This window comes from Corythoichthys intestinalis, chromosome 22 (genome assembly GCF_030265065.1).
Source record: "Corythoichthys intestinalis isolate RoL2023-P3 chromosome 22, ASM3026506v1, whole genome shotgun sequence".
In the NCBI taxonomy this organism is placed as follows: Eukaryota; Metazoa; Chordata; class Actinopteri; order Syngnathiformes; family Syngnathidae; genus Corythoichthys; species Corythoichthys intestinalis.
The window spans coordinates 30,536,684-30,555,442 of NC_080416.1; the positions used below are offsets into that span (position 1 = coordinate 30,536,684).

Genomic DNA, 18,759 nt, shown 5'->3' on the forward strand with positions numbered 1-18,759 from the left:
GGGGCCACATATCGAGAGATTTTGAGTGAAAATCTCCTTCCATCAGCAAGGGCATTGAAGATGAGACGTGGCTGGGTCTTTCAGCATGACAATGATCCCAAGCAACAAAGGAGTGGCTTCGTTAGAAGCATTTCAAGGTCCAGGAATGGCCTAGCCTGTCTCCAGATCTCAACCCCACAGAAAATCTGTGGAGGGAGTTGAAAGTCCGTGTTGCCCAACGACACTTCCAAAACATCACTACTCTAGAGGAGATCTGCATGGAGGAATGGGCCAAAATACCAGCAACAGTGTGTGAAAAGCTTGTGAAGAGTTACAGAAAACATTTGGCCTCCGTTATTGTCAACAAAGGGTACATAACAAAGTATTGAGATGAACTTTTGGTATTGACCAAATACTTATTTTCCACCATGATTTGCAAATAAATTCTTTAAAAATCAAACAATATGATTTTCGTTTTTTTTTCCCACATTCTGTCTCTCATGGTTGAGGTTTACCCATGTTGCCTCTCTAATATTTTCAAGTGGGAGAACTTGCACAATTAGTGGTTGACTAAATACTTATTTGCCCCACTATATATATTTCCCTGCACTTGCTCTATAAAAGTAACATTTACTGACCACCACAATGTTTTTTATTTCTTTTAGTGTTTCTGAATGCTAAAGAGTTGCACTTTTGAACTCATTCATTATTTTTTCAAGCTTTTTATCTGAGTTTGCTCTACCTCGTCCGAGACTGGTGATTCCATACTTTTTGCTAGGGGTTCTATATTACAGCTCCGCACATCATCTTACCTTTCTGGTTTGCCTTCCCCTCACCCAACCAGGCCCATTTTACGCCCGCAAACTGGCCCCCTTAGAGGCCCGGGTGCGGTCGCCCCCCCTCACCCCCTAAGTTCCGCCACTGTGTTTACGTATGTGTTTCAGGTGATCTGAGGTGGGTCTTTATGGTTGCCTGGTGACCAAGTTTAGATCACATTACACACACACACTCTGTCTCTCATCTTGCATTCATTGTATCGCCACTCTTCAGCACTCAGCCTCCTGGAGTACTTTTGACTATTCATCGTTTTTTTTCACTTTATTCATTATTTGTATCAGTATAGTTTTATCTGGGATGCAGAATCTGTCAGTAAAGATGTTTGTCTGCGCGGCGCTACTGCTGGCGTCAGCATCCTATGTGCACTCGCAAACAGGTAATGATTGCTATTGGGACACTTTATGTTTTACTAAATCGAAGATCAAAAGTGTCACTTGATAGTTAGCTTTTACGGTTTCTTTCAGATTGTACTCAAGCTCAGTCGTGCGACTTGTGCGTCGGTGACTCCATGCTAAACTTGACCGGCTGCGTCTGGAGGCTTTGTCCTGATGGTAAAACATGCAAAATGGCAAACACACGCAAACAAAATCACATAGACAAACTTTCAAACTGATGTCACGCAAAAGCAGTGGCGTTAAACCATTTGTCACTTTACTGTTATGGTGGAAATTTTCCGGAAAAGCTGTGTGAAAGCATCGGCAACACACACACTGACAGTAATTCTAGCGTGGCAACTGCTGAAATATGAGCTACTGTTTGTCACGTGTGAATTATTCAGCATTCCATAACACACACAAACAAACAAGCGTGCGCGCACACACATAGAAGTCATTGTTTGCTTCTCAGGTAACGACACGGGCACGTGCGTAACAGACGAGGGCAATGTTGCCGACAGTTCCAGGAACTGCAGCTGGACCCGAGTGTCGGAGCTCTGCACAGGTACGGCGCCACCGCTAGGTGGAGCTCCTTTTCTAATGTTTTGAATGATGGAGACGAACATTATACCCGTATTTCCAGGAAGTTTTATCAATCCCGGTTTTAGCCAATCAACTGCGAATACAGTGGTACCTCTACTTACGAACGTCTCTACATACAGAATTTTCAGGTTAAGACACACCTCAACGGGAAAGTATTGCCTCTTGTTTTCAAAAGAAAAATACAGTATGGCTGGTACTCACAGCTCCTAGACTTTACTGAATGTAACATACCTATAGCCAGGGGTGAAAGTGGGCGGGAACGGTCAGGAACGCAGTTCCGGTATAAGATTCAGGGCCAGAACACAGTTCCGGTATACGATTCAGACCCGGAACGCTGTTCTTGCATACGGTGCTTTGATTCCGAAAATATGACAGCAACTGTCAAAGCGCTATGTAAAAAAAAAAAAAAAAAAACAATACGAAGCTGCCACACATGCATTTCATCTCCAAGAAGAAAACATCAGATTTACATACACAAGCATTAACAGCAAGCATAATAAAGTGCTTGTGTAGCGCAATCCGTTTCACCCGATAGTTATTATTTATTTTATTCCACGGACGGCATGGAGGTTTCCCCAGCTGCTGCAGTTATCTGAGTCTGACGATGACGAGTCACGTCAATGTGTGAATGCCATGGATCAAATCTTTAAGAGCAAGGAAAGAGTTGAGGAGGCTTATTTATCATATTTAGTTTTATTTGCTCTGATGGGGAGGTTCAGAACATCTTAGCTGTCAATGTGTACTTTGGACGTATATTTGTTCAATTATGTTAGGCTACTTATTCATTTTCTTATGATTTAAAAAAGTCAATGTTTGCGCGAACTTCAAAATATATTCCATTTCACTCTGCATAATACAAGTCATTTGTACTTATTTTTCGGAATGTATGTTACTTATATCTTTATTATTAAAAAAACACAACAAAAAGTAAATGTTTACATTATGTTCAATTTTAATATACTAGTACATCCTATGTTCTTAAGTAGTCAAAATTGAGATTTGGCATTTAGTATGTGAGGAAATGAGGGAAAAGAAAAATTAGGAGATTGAGGTTTTTGTTAACTTTCATTTTGCAAATCAATTAAAAAATACAATTTTGAATGAAAATCAGTTTTTGTATGCGTTATAGAAATAACTGACCAAAACAGTTTTCTTTGCATATCAGTAGTTTTGACGGACAATATGGCGGCATAATACAGCGATCACGTGATTGTGTGACGTTGGTGATTGGGGTCTATAGCTTCTCTGCCATTGGCTATTGCCCAGCATTCCTGGCATCCAATTGGCTAACAGGCTCTACTATATGTGCATGTGTGTATCCCAGCGTCCTCTTTATTCACCCCTCGTGTTCCGAAAACTTTACATGAGTGTATTAACTTTAACCCTTTAAGGTCTGGGCCTATTTTGTCTGACTTTGCATGCCTTTGAAGTTGCCTTTATATTTCAAAGAAAGAATTGTTTACGATGGCCTGGTTTGGTCCCTTTTTTTGTGACACCTTGAACTTCATGTCCTAACTGTTGTTTCCTTCACTGACCAATTATAAATCATCATTTTGGGCCCAAAAAGACCAAAAATTCCAAAATCGTTTTGTCAAAATTTTTAATATTGATGTCCAATTGACAAACAAACATGCGTAACGAACCGTTTTGAAACTTTGTAATATTTATTCAACATGTTAGGATGAACATTCAACCAAAAATTTTTTAGAATAAATAGTCTTATATTTGACAATTCAACATAAACAACAGGTATAGCCATAGGCGTTTTTTGCCTTTATACATGCTCTAGTCAAAACAGGTTATATACAGCAGACCGAACAGTGAAAAAATATATACCATCTAACACAAAAAGTGTTTAGAGGCCATCTCTTTATGAGTTTAGGTATTGCGGCCCATCACCTGATGAAAACTATGTACACACAATCAAGCTTCTTGAACACACATTTATATACACAAATTGAGAAGACTGATTGTGGGGGGGAAAAAAAAATATATATATATATATATATATATAACATTGGAAAAAAAGTATTTTCAAAAATATTTACAATAAACAAGTTCAATTTTTTTCAGGCATGCCACTCCGAAAAGCAGTTTCATCCTGGAATTAGACACATGGCTACATCACACAGCCCACACTTCCATGGGGTGTCGGTCCTCTTTCCACCCTTCCATTTTCATTTCACGTTACTTTCCTTGTCACTATAAATGTACGTGAAAAAAAAGTCAGTATTTATGAAAATAATAAAGTATGAAATAAAAATATATACAGCAATAAATAATAATGGAAATCTATATGTATGACAATAGAAAGAATACCATAGCTGAATATGTGCTACATCCCTAATCTTCATATAGAAAAAAGAACACCACAAATGATAAATTCCTGCCTGGGATACACACAGATCACGTACGACTTTGATCTGACATGCACATTTTGTTATTATATACACAAACACACACTTATATTGCATCAAAATTAACTTTGTCTTGCAATATCAAAAGAAACTTTCAAAAGAAACTTTTTCAGCATTAAAAAAAAAAAAAAAAAAAGTGAGTTGGCTTACCTCTGCTCGTCGATGGCGTCACCTACGTGTTCAAATCCGTCACTATCTTCACTCGAGGACACTTCCGAAGAAGACGATGATGACGAATTTGGACCATCCTCTCCCTCAAGTTGATCAAAAAGCACAATCGCTTGCGCTAAATTTAGTTTTCCGTTCATTCTCAAAGTCACACAAAGTCGCTGCTCGATCCAAACGGCCGTCGCTCGCCACCTCGCTGCTTCAGAACACTCCTCCCTCTCGTTCGGTGGAACCTCGCACGGCAGTTATATTTATTAAAAAAAACGCATTTTGTGCTTCCACTGCGACTTCGAAAGGGTTCGTTTGATTTGTGTTTTTTTCATGGAGCTTCCGTTTTGAAAAAGGACAAGAAATGATGGAAATATAGACATAAACAAATGATCCATGCAGTGTTTTAATGTTTTTTTGCGAGGACAATAAAACTATAAAACTTAAATGACAATATCTCACGTTTTAGTTGGTCGAATAATAATAACGAGAGTAAATCGCAACTCCCGCACTTTAAAACGAGACCAACCGACGGCATGTGGGTGACGAAATTAAAACGTGAGGGCGCTTCAAAGACGACGTGCGCTGAGGACACGCCTCTCAAGGGTTAATGCTTTAATCTATTCTTGTTTTTTTTACGTTATGCACAACTCTGATTTTACGTTTATCGTGCCATAATCTGATTGAAATATGTATTCGTTATATGTTTTGATTCATTTTTATGCATAATACAAGATGTATGTCTGAATTTTGGGGGGCTTGGTATGGAGTAGGGTATTGACATGGAAAATACGTCTCCACTTACCGGATTTTCAACGTACGAAACTAGTTCCACAACCAATTAATTTCATAAGTAGAGGTACCACTGTATTTCAGATTGCCCGCCCTTACTCGCGTCGTCAATTACTATCCCTGCACTCGAGTCTATCAGTGTTTGTAAAGGGTAAAACTGATATCTGTCACGGAACACGGGCAGGCAGGTGGTGTGGACCCAAATGTAGGGAAACAAAAACGCAGCAAGGCAGGTGGCGGTGAACTCAAAATACGTTTTAATAATAACTAACAAAAACACAAAGTATAACCAAAAGGACTGGGGATCAAAAATGCAATGTTCAAACAAAACTTACTTAATCGGAGGGACTGGTACACAAGGGCTTGGACAGGACTTGACATCGACATTGACAATGACGCAACAAGGAGTGAACAGAAACTTGGAGTTTATATACACACAGAGACAAGTGGTAACATAACAACGAGGAACAGATGGGTGACACAGGAGGATGCAGGTTGGAGGATACACAAGGAGCAGGCACAACAGGTGAACTCAAAGGGCAATCACAGGGACACACTAGGAGGGAACCAACACAAAACCTAACAATATCACAAAATAGCGATGCTATTGAGCGGTGTCTAAAGTGCAAGTTAAAGAGTATTATGTGAAAAGAACTGTAACTGCTGAAAATGTTTGATTTTTTTTTTTTTTTTTTAAACAATGTTTTTTTTTTTTCTCAGCACAGTTATTTATGTGAACTGTTATCATTATACTGTACTATAGCATATTACATAACCACATTTAGCCAAAGAAATACAACAACAACAACAAAAACAGTGAATTCCCTTGGTTTTCCTCTACAATTTTTGTATTCTACTGTTCTATAACGATAGGCGGAGTTTGACTTTTGGGACGGGGGGCACAACATGTTGATGACCCTGAAACGCAGTGTCAGCAATAAAATTAATTTACAAGACTATTTATAATAATAAGTTGAAAATTAGCTTGAGGGGAATTCTAAATCAGGCTGCTGGCAGGACAGCTATACTTTTCACCAAGATTATCATCCAATGAATACGGTACACCCGCTGGTGTCGTGCCAATGTAGTTACCTCAGTCAAAAATTGTATCCCTTGGGTGGAGCCATATGGAAGTAGATTTGTGTCTTTATGATTCGATCAAAAATAAGTTACTTCAATCCCAAAAAAAAAAGGTGCTTCAATCAAAATATATTTTTTAAATTTTAAAAAAAATGTCACTTCAATCAAAAAAATGTGTTTGAACAAAAAAATAAATTTGGAAAAAAAAAAAAAAAAAACAGCATTTGAAAGCTATTTTTATTTGATTTTTTTAAAAAAAATTTTATTGTAGTCAATTTTTTTTGATTGAAGCAACTTTTTTGATTGAAGTAATGTTGTTTTAGGTTTGGGTCACATTTTGGCTAGGACATTGTGTCATTATTAATCAATCAAAAAATAAGTTGCTCCATACAAAAAATATATATATATTTTAAAAATGAAAATCACTTCAATCAAAAAAAAAAGAACAATTTTAATCATAGAAAAAAAGTTTTTGAATGTGAAAAAATATTTGAGACTCAAAAATTTGCATTTGAATACTTAATTTTTCATTAAAGTTTTCTCTGATTTTAGTCATCCTTTTTGTGTTTGGGCCATATTATGGGTAGGGCATTTGTGTCTAAATCATTCAATCCCCCAAAAAGTTGCTTCGATCATAAAAAAATATTTTTAATCAAAGAAAAAAATAAAATAAAATTTTATAAAAATTAAAATTGCCGTCCCCATTTTTTTCCTTTTTTTTTTTTAAATGATATGTAAAGCAAATTACTGTCTAAGGTGCTAGTCACATGATCTGTTTGAAAAATAATTTTGACCCGTTATAAAAATATCTTTTTTTGTTCATTTCATTCATTTTTGTTGTTTGTTTCCTTGCTTTACAACTTGAATTTACCGTATTGGCCCGAATATAGGACGGCCCTGATTATAAGACGATCCCCTCTTTTTCAAGACTCAAGTTTGAAAAAAGACTTTTTGAACACCAAATTAATTTTTATACAAAAAATAATTACAGTACATCCAGGGGTGAAAGTGCGCCAGAACGGTCAGGAACAGACTTTTTGAACACCAAATTAATTTTTATACAAAAAATAATTACAGTACATCCAGGGGTGAAAGTGGGCCAGAACGGTCAGGAACGCAGTTCCGGTATAAGATTCAGGGCAGGAACACAGTTCCGGTATAAGATTCAGGGCCGGAATGCTGTTCCGGTACACGGTGCTTTGATTCAAAAAATATGACGGCAACTGTCAAAACATTATGTAAAAAAATTAAAAAAAAAAAAAAAAAAAAGGCTGAGCTGCCACACATGCATTTCATCTACAAGAAGAAAACAATTTACCAACATCAGATTTACATACACAAGTGTTGACAATAAGTATTATAAAGTGCTTGTGTAACGTAATCCGTTTCCACCGATATTTATTATTGATTTTGATCCATGGATGGCATGGAGGTTTCCCTAGCTGCTGCAGTTGTCAGAGTCTGACGATGATGAGTCACGTCAATACGCGAATGCACCGACAAAGCAAAACGCCTGGACTCATTTATCCGTTCAATTGGCTGACATCCTGACACGTGATCAGCAGAGATAGTGCATGTTTTCTGGAAAAGCAACAACAACCACAAAAAAGTTTTTTGAATTGATGCGACAAAAAAAGGGCAATGCAACAGAAAATGGATCAAGTCTTTAAGAGCTAGGAAAGAGTTGAGGAGGCTTATTTATCATATTTAGTTTTATTTGCTCTTATGGGGAGGTTCAGAACAGCTGTCAATGTGCACTTTGGACTTATATTTGTTCATTTATATTAGGCTACTTATTCATTTCCTTATGATTTAAAAAAAGTCAGTGTTTGCGCGATCTTCAAAATATATTCCATTTCACTCTGCATTATGTAAGTCATTTGTATTTTTCTGAACGTATGTTACTTATATAAAAAAAGAAAGCAAAAGTAAATGTTTACATTAACTTCAGTTTTAATATACATTCTATGTTCTTAAATAGTTAAAATTTAGATTTGGCATTTAGTATGTGAGGAAATGAGGGAAAATAAAAATTAGGCGATGGAGGTTGGGGTTATTGCTGTTTTTGTTAACTTTTATTTTGCAAATCATTTAAAAAATACAATTTTGAATGAAAATCAGTTTTTGTATTTTTTATAGAAATAACTGTGCCAAAAGTTCTCTTTGCATTTCAGTAGTTTTAGCAGATTTGCCCCCCCTCCCCCAAAAGAAAATAAATAAAAATAAATAAACAAAATTTCTGGCTCCGTGGCGACCTTTACGTCAGGGAGCTCCTGCAAGAAATTCTAGCCACTTTCACCCCTGACTACATCTGAGACAAATGATTATAACAATATGTTTGAGTGAAAAAGCATGTTGTTTTGGCTCATTCAAATCTTAATATCTGAACATTTCAATATGTAAACTAAAGTGCAATCACATTCGTAAATGAATGGCTTCTGGTTTTTGAAATGTAAATAAACCAATCTATTGTAATAAAACAACAAAATTGCAATAAATGCATCAACCATCACAGTGAAGTCTAACTGTAAATGCAGTCTTGAAATAAATCTGAATAAGGAAAAACATTCCAATAAAATAAACTGGTTAAACTTGAGAGTAGCTGAGAGCTGTCTTGACAGAACATCGCTTCAGTGATATCTGGCGCCATCTAGCGTCGTGAATGGGTATAATGTCTAGACTGCGAATATAACACGACCCCCTCTTTTTCAGTCTTATTTCAGTGCAAAAAAACACCGTTTCATATTCGGGCCAATACGGTATATAGGAAAGTCAATTCCATGCAATGACACTTTTTGGCCATGGGGGGGGGGTGGGGTGGCTCCCCTGCCCCCCCCTTAAACTCCGCTTATGTCTATATCCATTTACATGACCATATTAGGCCCACAAAATACATAAAAATCAACAAATTCAGACTTGAAAAATGAAACATCACACATTTATTAAAAGAGCATGAATGTCCGCTAGTTGACAAAAAAGATCCATATTTCCTCCCATGAAATGAAAACCATCATATATCCGTTTTTCTGTGGTCTATTGTGCTAAATAAAAAAAGACTACCGTGCTTTTGAATAATGTTGACTCTGTGTCAAATAGTTTAATTTTAGCGGCGCCGTGTGATTGAACAGGCGAGCGTGATCATAGGACTTCCGACTGAAAGCTTGTGTGTGAGCATGGGACTGTATTGTTATGTCTGATTGGTGTAATGGAGTCATGTGATTGTTGTTGTGATATTGGTAAAACTGGTAGAGCCACTGTCGTTATCTCTGGCAAAAATGAAAACACGTAATATGTAGAATAAAGAGGAAAAATGACTCTATATATATATTTTTTTTTTTCAAAAATATTCAAAATAATGTGTTTGGAGGTTGGTTTTTGAATATTTTTTTTCAACTGTTTTTCAAAATATTTTTTTTTCTGGGATTTTTTTTTTTTTAATAATTTTTTTCTCCCACGTTTTTCGAAAGATTTTCTTTTCCTGAGCTTGGCTACCAGGGAAATTTTTTTTCAGAAAACCAACTCCTAAAAAAATTATTTTGAAAATCAGAGTGGAAAAATAAAAAACAATTCAAAAAACAAACCCCCAAATTACTCAGAAAAACAAAATGTTGAAAAAAAAATTTTTTTTTCAAAAAAACGACCCCCCAATATAATTTACTCAGAAAAACAGAGGGTTGACAAAACAATTTATTTTAAAAAAATTACCAAGAAAAACACTGATGGTTTCTTAAAAATTATTTTAAAGTGAATGCAATACGCACAAAGTCGCGTAGTGAGTCGTGTCTTCTCTTCACGAATCTACTCAAGTAAAAAGGATGGCGTAGTAAAACTACTTTTAGAAGTACGTTACTCAATATATGTAATATGTAGTGCTGCAAGCCTGCAATGATTAATTGATTAACTTGAGTAATTCCATTAGAAAAAAAGCTTCCAATCAAATTTTGCTGCGTCAAGTATTTTATTAGAGTGGCGTTATGATGGTTAGTTTTAAAAGTGTTTGCATTTAGTTTTATCGATTTGGGTGGATGCACTCCCTTTTAGTGGCAAAAGTGGCAGCATAACTCATTTAACATGGCAGAATCCAGCTGCTCCCTGTTAAGACCCACATACGGTATGACATGAGCTAATATACTTTTTTTTTTTTAATGCATTCGTAATTTAGTTTACGGGTATATTTTGCCGTTTTTTGTGGGAATACGTGTTTGAACGATTTGTTGAGACCGTTGTTAAAAAAAAACGTTAGCATTTTATAGCATCCAAGCTAGTGGACTTTTGGTGTAAAAGGTAGCCATGTTTTTTTGTTGTACTTAGATCGTCATTTATTTTATTTATTTATTTTTTTTACCATTTGAGGCTAAGCTCAGGTATTTTAATTTATTTTTAAATGAAAGTGCAATTCTGCATAGTTTGAAGAAACACTCAGGAATTTTATTTTGAAAGTGCAATATTAGCAAGCCTTTGTTTTTCAACACTAAAATGTATTCAGCAATGCATTATATGTCCCTAATCTGATTACTCGATTATTCGAACTAACTAGTTGATAGATTAATCGACTACTATTATAATTGATAGTTGCAGCCCTAGTGATATGTTACCACCCACCTCTGCTAGTCAACACATAATAGCTGACTAGTTTCGTTCAGTTTTATTCTGTTGTCTAATTGCCGTTGTTAACTCATTGGCTGCCATTGACGGCGATAGACGTCCGATCCAATTTGACTGGGAGGTTCACAGCAATTGAACAATCGTTATCACAATGATTCATGTCCAAGAGCCGACTGCCACCGTTGAGAAGGTTTTACTCATTTTCAAGCAACGTAAACAAACAGTCTGAGCTGCTCCAGCCCTTATTTTGTTACTTCCGGTCTCCAGTCATGTGAATTTGCATATAACGCAAAATATATAGTTGCAACTGTTTCCAGATATAATATTTAGATTTAGTATTTAGATTTAAATTCAAGATATTGGATATAAATATGAAATTCAGATTGAAAGTAAATATTTCGGATATAAGTTTCAGATAAATATCTAGGATCTACATATCAGATTTACATTTCGGAAATAAATTTAACACTTACATTTACGATTCAAATAAATATTTAGTTCTGGATTTACACGTTCAAGTCCAATACTTATTATTTAAAAATAAATATTTAAGTTGCTTAACAATGTTGTAGATGTGCAAAAAAAAGTGACTAAAAATTTCGCACCACGTTTTTAATACTGTGTGGCGCTAAATGTGAGAAAATGTTATCGTAATTTTCAGCATGTTCTGCTTTACAAACGGCACCCAATACCCTCCCAGTCAAAATGGATCAGACGCCTATCGCCGTCAATGGCAGTAAAACATGATCATTTGATGCTAGCTATTCCAATTCAAAACGATGTAACTATCACCTCAATGCCACTGGTGGTGAAAGATTTAATGCAGCTATTGTTCGCTTTCCCGTAGAGGATTTAACAATGACTGTATTGTGGTAAGCATACACACACACACACCCACTAACCCTTTGTGTGTTTGCGGCGCGCAGTGGTGGAGACGGTTGCCGAAGGAGGCAGTGACTCAGGTAAATTGAGCCGGCGTCATTCCCTCCACTTGCGTCAAGACCTCCTCATTTGCATAACTGCTGAGCGTCTACTATTTGTGTTTCATCACAGGTGAGGGGGGCAAAGCGCGGCCGCAGCTGTCCCCGGCCAGGTTTAACTTGTCGAGCTTCATCGGCGGCGTGCTCCTGGTGGTGTGCCTGCAGGCTGTCGGCGTGCTCGCCATGCGCTTCCTTAAGTCTAATGAGCAGAGCACCTACGACCCCATGTGAGATATCACACATACTTGGTTTAAAATGATTAAGAAGTTGAATTCATCAGGTCATGCATTTTTACCTGTAGGGATTATTATCAAACTGGCGGGATATGTTTCTAGTATGAAATGGAAAATGTGATCAAATTTGGGGGAAGAGGTCAAAGGTCACAGAGGTCAGAAAAGGAATTTAGCGACAACTTCATTGCGCATAAGCCTATTGAAATTCAAATTTGCAGGATTAAGTGATATGATGAGAAGCGAAAGGGTTCAAGGTCATAAAGGTCAAAGAGGTCAGAAATATGGCAATGCATTTTGCTGCTTAGGAGGAAGTAGTCTTTTTAGCAATGTGGTTTTTGGCAGCCATCGTGTTTTCTGTTTTAGTCTTTTGGATGATAATACTTACCGTATTGGCCCGAATATAAGACGGCCCTGATTATAAGACGGCCCCCTCTTTTTCAAGACTCAAGTTTGAAAAACACAAGTTTGAACACCAAATTAATTTTTATACAGAAAATAATTACAGTACATCCGAAAAAAATGATTATAACAATATATTTGAGAAAAAAAGCATGTTATTTTGCCTCATTCAAATCTTAATATCTGAACATTTAAATATGTAAACTAAAGTGCAGTCACATTCGTAAATGAATGGCTTCTGGTTTTTGAAATGTAAATAAACCAATCTATTGTGATAAAACAACAAAATTGCAATAACTGCATTAACCATCAAAGTGAAGTCTAACTGTAACTGTAGTCTTGAAACAAATCTGAATAAGGAAAAACATTGCAATAAAAGAATGCAAACTGGTTAAACTTGAGATTAGCTGAGAGCTGTCATGACAGAACATCGCTTGATATCTGGCGCCATCTAGCGTCGTGAATGGGTATAACGTCTACACCGCGAATATAAACGAACCCCTATTTTTCATTCTGATTTAAATGCAAAAAACACGGTCTTATATTCAGGCCAATACGGTATTTGTCTTAGTCATATTTTAGTCGTCTCAGAATGTGTTTGTCTTCATCTAGGTTTTGTTGACGAAAACTCTTTAGTCGACGTTTGCTAAAAATGTTTTCATCTGCACAATTATAAAATGTTACTCCAAACACAAATAAATGTTTCTAACTATTTCGAATGAACATTGACAGACTAGCACATATTATAGTGTCTACAAGGACAACGCCAACTTGGTGATGACACACACTCAGCAGGAAAACAACACATAATTATTTATACCCAACTGGACACCACACACTGGATGTAAAAAAAATTGTTTGAGAGTTTAAGAGGACGGGTGCCGTTAGCATTAGCCCAATGCTAACGTGTATGCTATGCTAACGCTATGAGTTGACGATCACTCAGCGCAGACCTTAAAAGGCTTAAGCAACGTTGCATATTCTTTCTGGCCAAGATAACTAGTCTATTTATGTTTTAGTTTCCCAAAACACATTTTTAGCTCGCTATCGTCTCGTCGTTGTCATGAAATATCTGTTCGTGGATGAAATATTTTCGCTATAGTCACCGTTGATGAAAACAACACTGCTTTGTAGTTAGTTTACGGACATTTATTACATTTAATTTCAATCTATATTCACACACTCAAAAAAAACAATAAAACAATTATTTTTCAAGATAGGGCTATAAAAATAATTTAAAAAAAATACCCAAATAGAAGCATACATTCAATGTTTTCTTATCAAGTTGTTTTATGTAATAACTTACCTTCAATTCAATAACAATGAGTAAGGCATTTTTAACCCATTTTTGAAAACGACAAAATTCTTCAGTGAAATACATGAGGTGTAGCGCACGTGTATTATACTATTCTCTCCTTGCTATAAAGCAACATAATTATAATGCAAAAGAAGAAAATAAATACTTTGGAATTGAACAATCTAAGAAAAAATGAATACAAAAGTAGGTGCAATTTTTTTTAAATGAAAGCTTTTTTTTTGGTACTTGCTAATTGTCATGTTAATTAAATGAATGTGATGGAATGTCTCAAACGTGTTAATTATTAATTACAATTGTTAAAACATATATATATATAATACTTCATTCAATTAAACTACGGAAGCCTATTGCATGCACTTAAAAAAAAAAAAACCTCACTGTTTTACTGAGTAATTTACTTTGGGGGTTGTTTTTTATTTTTTATTTTTTAAATATTCAAAATAATATTTTTGGAGGTTGGTTTTTTGAATTTTTTTTTTTCCAACTGTTTTTCAAATTTTTTTTTTTTTTTTTTTCTCGAAACATTTTTTTCCTTAGCTTGGCTAAAAACGAAACCCCAAAATTACTCAGAAAAACAAAATGTGGAAAAAAAATTTTAAAAAAAAAACAGCCCCCCAAATAAATTACACAGAAAAAAAGAGGGTTGACAAAATAATTTATTCAAAAAAAAAAAAAAAAAAAAAACCTCCAAAATAAATTACTAAGAAAAACACTGACGGTTTTTTAAAAATTATTTTAAAGTGAATGCAATACGCTTCCGTATTAAATGATTTATTTCATGAATAAACTTATAATGCATCATAAATGTGTGAAACAGCGTCCACTGGTGGCAATACAGGAATAATTCTACTCCTGGGGAAAAAAATAAAGACTCCCATATGCAAACGAGCCTTTATAACAGGGGACGGCAACCCAAAATGTTCAAGGACCCATATTGGACCCCCCCATAAAAAAACAAAAAAAACAAAAAATAAATATGTCAGGAGCAGCAAAAAATTAAAAGCCTTATAATGAAGGCAACACATGCTGTATGTATATATATTAGCTGTACTAGTCTACTATCAAAACAACTAAGTTGGCTACAAATACATAATGAGCCTCCATGATTACCATATTTTCCGCACAATAAGGTGCATCGGAATATGTGGTGCACCTTTAATGAATGGCCTATTTGAAAACAGTTTTCATATATAGGGCGCACTGCGTTATAAGGCGAAGTAGTAGTAGTTGTTTGGGTTGCATTATGCATCCACAAGATGAAACTGCGTTAAAGGGAATGTCATGCCATGATTAACTAATATTGAACCATATGTAAGGCGCACTGGATTATAAGGCACACCTTCGGATTTTGAGAAAATTGAAGGCCTTTAGGTGTGCATTAGCCTATAGTATGGAAAATACGGTAAATGTTTATTTTCCCTGCAGTGCATCCGATAGAGAATGATGCACCCCATGATTACACAGTTGTACAATACAGCCTTAAGTTTAAATTATTTTTACAATATTAATGAATTAGAAGAATTTGTGTCATGTTTGTCCTCCTCCAGCGGGGGCATCCAACTGTGGTCCTCGAGAGCCTCTATCCAGCTTGTTTTCCATGTCTCCCTCTTTTAATAAACCTGAATCAAATGATCAACTCATCAGCAAGCTCTGCAGGAGCCTTATAGCGATCCTTGATTATTTGAGACAGGTGTGTTGGAGGAGTGAGACATGGACGATGTAGATGTCCTGTTCGGGGCTCTGTACTCAGGACTGGAGTTTAAATCCCCTCTCACAGAAACAGCATTAAGACAAAAAATATATATCTCCCTCCCCCATCTTTTTCCGTTTTCAAACATTTTTGAAAAAGCTCCAAGGGGACCACAAGGGCAGTGCTAAAGAGCCGCATGCGGTTTTTGAGCTGCGGGTTTCTGACCCCCATGTTAGAATGTCAGATGGCCTATTTTGCATTTTCTTTGGCTTTCCCCTGCAAAAATAGGTTTTAAATCAGTGGTTCTTAACCTGGATTCGATCGAACTCCAGTGGTTCGATGAGTAAGTCTAAGGGTTTCAGTGAAGGTAAAGAAACTCAGAGCCTTACTTTGGCTTTTTTGGACTGGTTTGCTTCCAATTTACAGGCTTAATCCATTTCTTTTAACTGCTAGTCCTCGATCTAATGGGAGGAGGAACTGGTTTGCTCAGTGGAAGGTTGACTCGCACTTGGTGCGAGGTAATACAACAGACCAATGGGCAGCGTGGTCTCAAATTTTGACCTGTTTATCAAACATGCTGTCAAAATGAGAAGAATTTTGAACAGGAACTTGCTAAATTATTAGCTTGCTAGCCTAGATACAGTGGGGCAAATAAGTATTTAGTCAACCACTAATTGTGCAAGTTATCCCACTTGACAATATTAGAGAGGCCTGTAATTGTCAACATGGGTAAACCTCAACCATGCGAGACAGAATGTGAGGGGGGAAAAAAACTGAAAATGAGATTGTTTGATTTTTAAAGAATTTATTTGCAAATCATGGTGGAAAATAAGTATTTGGTCAATACCAAAAGTTCATCTCAATACTTTGTTATATACCCTTTGTTGGCAATAACAGAGGCCAAACGTATTCTGTAACTCTTCACAAGCTTTTTACACACTGTTGCTGGTATTTTGGGCCATTCTTCCATGCAGATCTCCTCTAGAGCAGTGATGTTTCGGGGCTGTCATTGGGCAACACGGACTTTCAACTCCCTAGAGAGTTGAAAGTCTGGAGACTGGCTAGGCCACTCCAGGACCTTGAAATGCTTCTAACGAAGCCACTCCTTTGTTGCCCTGGCTGTGTGTTTGGGATCATTGTCATGCTGAAATCCCAGCCACGTCTCATCTTCAATGCCCTTGCTGATGGAAGGAGATTTTCACTCAAAATCTCTCGATACATGGTCCCATTCATGCTTTCCTTTACACAGGTCAGTTGTCCTGGTCCAGAAAAACAGCCCCAAAGCATGATGTTTCCACCCCCATGCTTTACAGTGGGTATGGTGTTCTTCGGATGCAATTCAGTATTCTTTCTCCTCCAAACACGAGAACCTGTGTTTCTACCAAAAAGTTCTATTATGGTTTAATCTGACCATAACACATTCTCCCAGTCCTTTTCTGGATCATCCAAATGCTCTCTAGCGAACCGCAGAAGGGCCTGGACGTGTACTGGCTTCAGCAGAGGGACACGTCTGGCAGTGCAGGATTTGAGTCCCTGGCGGCGCATTGTGTTACTGATAGTAGCCTTTGTTACTATGCTCCCAGCTCTCTGTAGGTCATTTACTAGGTCCCCCTGTGTGGTTCTGGGATTTTTGCTCACCGTTCTTGTTATCATTTTGACGCCAAGGGGTGAGATCTTGCATGGAGCCCCAGATCAAGGGAGCTTATCAGTGGTCTTGTATGTCTTCCATTTTCTAATAATTGCTCCCACAGTTGATTTCTTTACACCAAGCGTTTTACCTATTGCAGATTCAGTCTTCCCAGCCTGGTGCAGGTCTACAATTTTGTCTCTGGTGCCCTTCAACAGCTCTTTGGTCTTGGCCATAGTGGAGTTTGGAGTGAGACTGACTGAGGTTGATGACAGGTGTCTTTTATACCGATAATGAGTTAAAACAGGTGCCATTAATACAGGTAACGAGTGGAGCCTCGTTAGACATCGTTAGAAGAAGTTAGACCTCTTTGACAGCCAGAAATCTTGCTTGTTTGTAGGTGACCAAATACTTATTTTCCACTCTAATTTGGAAGTAAATTCTTTAAAAATCAAACAATGTGATTTTCTGTTTTTTTTTTTTCCACATTCTGTCTCTCATGGTTGAGGTTTACCCATGTTGACAATTACAGGCCACTCTAATCTTTTCAAGTGGGAGAACTTGCACAATTGGTGGTTGACTAAATACTTATTTGCAGCACTGTATATTGGTTTGGAATTTGGGAAAAAAATGGCTTGATTATTTAATTCCGAAATGTAAAACTTGTGGGGTTCGGTACCTTCAACAAGGTTAAGAACCAGTGTTTTAAATGAACCAAAATATGTCGTCATCCTCACTATAGAACAAGAAATAGCTAACTTCTTCCAACGAAACAACTCATGCGTCGTTTTGCTGGACAAAAATAATTGGACAACATTAGCTGGGTATCCCAATACTTTTGTCCACACATTGAATCGGCATCCCAGAAATGATGTCATCCATGTGTGTGTGTGTGTGTGTGTTTGTGTGCAGAGAGCAGCCTCAGTGACGTGAACGGCAAAGATGGACGACGAAAGGAGGAATGACTCATGGGACTGTGACGATAAGACGTTCCGCTTTCACGATTGGTCGCCACAACCTCCTACTCTGCCCCTTCTAGAAACACCCTCCCCCCAAAAAACACTCTTATGTGTGTATTTTTGTGTTGAATGTGTGTTCAAAGTGTATTTTCATGTACATTCACTTGGCATAGTCTCATACGCGTGCTCGCATGCTAATGCTACATACTGGATTGTTTCTTGTTCTTGTGCCGCCACTGGAATAAAATTTAGGGTCTGCGTGGAACATCTGCTTCAGACTTTTTAATTACTTTTTTATGAACTCATTCACTGCCAGCTCAAGTGTTTGTATAGTATGTCACAGTATGTGCTGTGGTTGTTAGTAAAATTTATTGTAAAACTACTGCTGAGAGTCACATGGTAAGTGTCTACTAACTGCTAGTATGTGTTTGTCTTGTGTGTATGCATATTAGGGGCGTGACAATATATCTAAAAGGTCACATATCCTGATTTTTGTCACCCAAAAGGTTATCAATATATCGTTTGTCACTGTTTAAAAAAAATACTGGTGCCGTTAATGGCAGTGAAACCAGAGCATTCAGCCCTACAGGTTTTGTCGGTATTTAAAGGTCACTTGATTTTGAGCCACTTTCAGTTCATTTGGGGACATTCATGAGTCACTACCTTTTCAGTAATCCAAAATCAACTAGAGGTGACCTGTAAATGACCCA

At 36.9% G+C, this 18,759-nt stretch overlaps 1 protein-coding gene across 1 annotated transcript; it reads left to right on the forward strand.

The window, feature by feature from the left end:
• The first annotated feature begins 733 nt into the window (after positions 1-733).
• cd164l2 (CD164 sialomucin-like 2) lies at positions 734-18,306 on the forward strand. The gene is made up of 6 exons (XM_057828301.1): positions 734-1,192; positions 1,281-1,367; positions 1,663-1,755; positions 11,770-11,805; positions 11,897-12,050; positions 18,003-18,306. Exons 1-6 carry the CDS (start codon positions 1,114-1,116, stop codon positions 18,016-18,018), a joined length of 465 nt encoding a protein of 154 aa, XP_057684284.1. The 5' UTR covers positions 734-1,113; the 3' UTR covers positions 18,019-18,306.
• The last annotated feature ends 453 nt before the right edge of the window (positions 18,307-18,759 follow it).